Source organism: Calidris pugnax, unplaced genomic scaffold (genome assembly GCF_001431845.1).
Source record: "Calidris pugnax isolate Ruff unplaced genomic scaffold, ASM143184v1 scaffold371, whole genome shotgun sequence".
Taxonomy (NCBI): Eukaryota; Metazoa; Chordata; class Aves; order Charadriiformes; family Scolopacidae; genus Calidris; species Calidris pugnax.
This window is the reverse complement of record NW_015091373.1, coordinates 746,275-750,985: the sequence shown is the minus strand read 5'-3', so window position 1 is coordinate 750,985 and position 4,711 is coordinate 746,275. Positions and strand designations below refer to the sequence as shown.

At 64.3% G+C, this 4,711-nt stretch overlaps 2 protein-coding genes across 2 annotated transcripts in view; both read right to left on the bottom strand.

Moving 5' to 3' along the window:
* The window catches only part of LOC106899426 (progestin and adipoQ receptor family member 6-like), a 9,645-nt gene extending 8,904 nt beyond the window's left edge, over window positions 1–741 (bottom strand). The window contains exon 1 of the mRNA XM_014961239.1: window positions 736–741. Within this exon, the coding sequence (XP_014816725.1) occupies window positions 736–741 (6 nt within the window). The remainder of the gene's footprint in view (window positions 1–735) is intronic.
* Window positions 742–1,492: 751 nt separating this feature from the next.
* On the bottom strand, window positions 1,493–4,324 carry LOC106899457 (progestin and adipoQ receptor family member 6-like). The gene is made up of 7 exons (XM_014961275.1): window positions 4,208–4,324; window positions 3,850–3,977; window positions 3,326–3,531; window positions 2,798–2,924; window positions 2,486–2,582; window positions 2,236–2,380; window positions 1,493–2,111 (listed from the first exon to the last, which is right to left on the bottom strand). Exons 1-7 carry the CDS (start codon window positions 4,256–4,258, stop codon window positions 1,828–1,830), a joined length of 1,038 nt encoding a protein of 345 aa, XP_014816761.1. The 5' UTR covers window positions 4,259–4,324; the 3' UTR covers window positions 1,493–1,827.
* Between the last annotated feature and the right edge of the window lie 387 nt (window positions 4,325–4,711).

Sequence of the window (4,711 nt, the reverse complement as noted above, 5' to 3'; positions counted from 1 at the left end):
CCCCCCCCCCCAGTCTCTTCCTCCCTCCTCCAGCAACCAAAGGCTCTGGGGCAGAGCGGTGGCCGTCACCAGTGATGAGCCCAGCGCCAGCCCTGCTGTTACTGTAGTTTAATTGGAAGCTGCTTGTCCAAAGCGTGGGGTTATTGGGGGGCAGCAGGGTCCCTCCATGGGCCCCAGAGCCCTTCCCAGCAGCCGGGATTCCTCGGCAAAACACCAGTTCATTAAGGCTGGGGTGGGGCAGGGGAGAGTGGGGGGAGATTGGGGCCCGAGTCCTGGGTGTGGGGCTCTGCCTGGCCACAGCCGTGGCATCGCATCCCCATCCCATCTCCATCCTCATCTCCTTCCCCATCCATCTGTCCCCATCTCCTTCCCCATCCCATCCCCATCCCATCCCCTCCCAATCTCCATCCCCTCCGTCTGTCCCCATCCCCATTCCATCTCTTCCTACACACACGGGTGGGGGCTGCCAGGCTCTCTCTGTTATCCTCCCCCCCAACCCACCTGCTGGGTCCCCACACAGGGTGACACCTCCCCTGCCCCAAATTCACCTCCCGGGGTCCCACAGCACAGAACCCCCTGCCCTCTCTAGGGGCACTGGGGCAGCTCCACGCCAGGCCCTGACCCCGCTGCCCCCCAGCACGGCCTCTGCCAGTCCCTGCGCCCCCAACTCCAGCCTGAAGCCCTTTGTTCTGCCCCCAGCCCCGGCCCCCGCAGCCCTCGGCTGTCCCCAGGCACCGCCATGACACCGAGCCGTGGCCGTGCTGCAGCGGGGACACACACCCCAGGGTCAGAGCCGTGCACACTAGTGTGACAGCCGTGCACACACCAACATTGTGCTAGAGCTGTGCACGCTGCAGCTGGGACAGGCATGTCACATTCATAGAACCACGGAATGGTTTGGGTGGGAAGGGACCTCAAAGACCATCCAGTGCCACCCCCTGCCCTGGGCAGGGACACCTCCCACCAGCCCAGGTTGCTCCAAGCCCCCTCCAACCTGCCCTTGAACCCCTCCAGGGATGGGGCAGCCACAGCTTCTCAGGCCAACCTGGGCCAGGCTCTCACCACCCTCACACCAAAGAACTTCTGCCCCACATCTCAGCTCAATCTCCCCTCTTTCAGCTTCAAACCCTTCCTCCTCGTCCTGTTGCCCCCCTCCCTGATCCAGAGTCCCCCCCAGCTTTCCTGCAGCCCCTTGAGGGACTGGAAGGGGCTCCAAGGTCTCTACGGAGCCTTCTCTTCTCCAGGCTGAACCCCCCCAACTCTCTCAGCCCCCGCTCCCAGCAGAGGGGCTCCAGCCCTCCCAGCATCTCCGGGGCCTCCTCTGGACCTGTTCAGACAGATGTCAGAGCTGTGCACGCTGTGTCACGGCCCTGCACACCACAGCGGGGACACGCATCCCGTGTCAGAGTCATCCCACCCGTACTGCCACGCTGTGACAATCCTGGCTACAGACACACTCTCTCTCACGGACAGACAGACAGACAGACAGGGGTCCCCGGGGTTACTGCTCTGAATCTGCTGAGAAACCGGCCGGTGGTCCATGGACTTGGGGGTCCCATGCTCTGGGGCTGAGGCCTCTGCACGGGGCTGCTACATGGGTTAGGTCAGTGTGAGTGCCCTCCCTGCAGCGATGAGTACCATTAGCCGTGTTTAAAAGGTGGGGAAACTGAGGCACGGGGCTGCAGAGGGACCAGGGCGGGAGGGGGACACACCCCCCCTCATCTTATGACACCCCACAGCAGGACCCAGGCATCTGAGCCACACTTGGAGGGTGGGAGAGATCTGGGGGTGCACAGCCCCTGCAGCCCGGCCACTTGTTCCCCCTTGTCATTGGTCCCTCCAGCACCCGGCATCGCTGGGGACACTCGGGGGGACACTTGGGGGGACACCGGAGCTGCCAGGTGCGTGGGGCAAGGCCGCGGTGAAGGCGCCGATGATGGCAGCGTTGCCCAAAATGGCCAGTCCTGCAGTGCCAAAGGTGCCGGGGAGCCCCGGGATGGGCAGGTGGCCCCGCAGCCAGCCCCGGCGCGAGCGCGCGTCGCAGAGAACGGCCTCCAGCTGGAAGTGGGTGCCCAGCACCGCGCAGACGTGGAAGAGCTGGTGGCTGTGTCCTGCCCAGGGCCAGAAGCCAACATCACCCCTGGGTGCCAGGGCTCCTCACCCAGCTTTGGGGGGCAGGGGACTGGAGCCCTGGCACTGGGAAGCACTGGGGGGCACTGGGAGGCCACTGCTCACCGATGTAGTCGAAGCGGCCGGGCGCCAGGCGCTCGGGGAGGTGGGAGGTGAAGAGGAAGGCGGTGAGAAGCGCGAAGAGGAGGTGGTAGCAGTAACCGGCCACGGCGTCACTCCAGGGGCTGTTACTCCAGAAGCAGAAGAGGAGCTGTGTGGGGAGGGAGGGGGTGAGCAACTGTGGGGGGGGAGACGACACACAAACACCCCTGGGACCCCCATGGTGGTGGCACCCACCCCCTGACACCCGCCTCACCCGGCAGAAGAGCGGGATGTTGTCGTAGAGGAAGGGGTAGACGAAAGCTGCCGTCCGCAGCACCTTGCTCAGGCGGGGACGCTCCAGCTCAGGGAACCTGCGAAGAGGGAACGGGGCCGGGGGGGGGACACACACAGAGATCCCTATTGGCCCCCACAGCCAGGACCCTGCAAGCTCCTTGGCTCTGGGCCTGAGCAGGGACACCCCCACCCCCCCGAGATGCTCCGTGGGACCCGAGAGTTGGGAAGGAGGAATCCTCCAGCCCCAGTTTCCCTCCAGCCACTTCACTGGAGCTTTTACCCCCCAACCCACCGGGAGTAGCAGGAGAGGCCGGTGCAGATGAAGGAGTTCAAAGCGGCCGCGGGGACAAAGTAACGGTGCCAAACGCCACCAACCCACTGGTCCGGCATCGCATAGGCCCCGTAGGCAAAAGCACAGCCTGGGAGAGAGATGCAGCATCAGGGGGCAGTGGCTGCCTGGCCTTGGCCCTGTTCCTGCCACCATCTCCAGTCTTTGTCCATATCCCCATCTCCATCCACTCCTCATCCCCATCCCCACACCTCCATCCCTTCCTCATCCCCATCCTGTCCCCATCCCCATACCTCCATCCCTTCCTCATCCCCATCCTGTCCCCATCCCCATACCTCCATCCCTTCCTCATCCCCATCCCCACACCTCCAGCCTTTCCTCATCCCCATCCTGTCCCCATCCCCGTTCTGTCCCCATGTCCACACCTGTCTCTCTCTCCTGATGCCCATGTCCATCCTTCCGACATTCCCAGCCTTGTCCCCGTCCCCAGCCCCGTCCCCAGCCCCGTGCCGGTCCCTCAGGGCGGCTCACCCAGGCTGTAGAGGCTGAGGGCCCCGTAGTCGCAGAAGTAGCAGAGGTGTCGGGCGCGGGCCGACATGGAGCTGAAGGTGTGGGCACAGCTGGAGGCAAAGGGGTAGAGGCAGACGAGCAGCAGGTAGATGAGCAGGGGCCAGTGGTAGGGATCCCGGCACAGGGCCAGGGAGGAGGAGAGCACCAGGAAGCGCCACACGAAATACCTGCGGGCGCAGGAGCTACTGGGTGAGCTCCAGCCCCATCCCTGTCCTCATCCACATCTCCAGCATTTCTTTGTCCTCATTCTCAATTCCGCCACCTCCTCATCCCCACGCTTGTCCCCATCCCTGTCCCCATCTCCACACCTCCATCCCCATCTCATCCCCATCCCCACACCTGTCTCTGTCCCCATTCCCATCTCCATCCTTCCATCAGTCCCATCCTTGTCCCTGTCCCCACACCCAGCTCCATCCCAACCCATCTCTATCCTGTATCCCTGCGGCCATTCCTATCCACGGCCTCATCTCTGTCCCCATCCCCACCAGGTCGGCAGGAAGTGTGTCCAGATGTTGACTGTCTCGTTAGTCATCTGGAAGGAGCTGAGGACGCAGTCGAGGGCTGAGCTCTTGGGGTGCCGGTACCCTGACATGATCCCATCCTCCCAGAAGATCTGTGGGGACAGCGGGGCTGGTCAGGGGACACTCTGGGGGGAGTGGGGCAGCCCCAGAGAGCTGCTCTGGTCTTGTGATGGGTGGGGAAACTGAGGCAGGATGGGCTGGGAGTGTCCCACCAGCCAGAGGAAGGTCGGGTGAGGAGACCAGGTGATTTTTCCACCTTGGATGAGGGAAGTGGGGGGAGGAACCTGGGGGCAGAGCCCCACCATCACCCGGCCACACATACCCGAGGCACCTGATGGACCCTGAAGATCTGCGGCAGCTTTATGGTCAGCATGGTGGGGCCGAGGTGCTTGGGGCTAGAGGTGTCGGGGTGCTGGGCCACAGCCCATGTCCTGTGGAGATGGGATGGAGCCGCTGGGTGACGGGGCTGGGGGTGCAGGAGCCAGGACAGCCGCCCCCTGGCTCGGGTCAACAGCTTCTCCCAGGGATGCCACCAGCAAAGCCTGCTCTCCTTTCGCCTCTTCCAGACGAGCCGCAGCAGGAGGAGGGGGTGTCTAAGCAGGATCAGGCCCCCCCCGGGATGGGGGCCGTGGGTGGGGGCTGGCAGTGAAGAGCCAGATCCTGCCCTTGGCCCCTGCCCCACCTCATCCCCCTCCCCGTGGAGGCTCCTGACCCGATTTACCTGCTCTGGGGATGTCCCTGGGGAGACCACCACGGAGCAGGAAAAGCCCCATGAAGGACACCCTGAACCCCCCCTCCGCTCCCCCCCCGCGGATTTACACAGGGA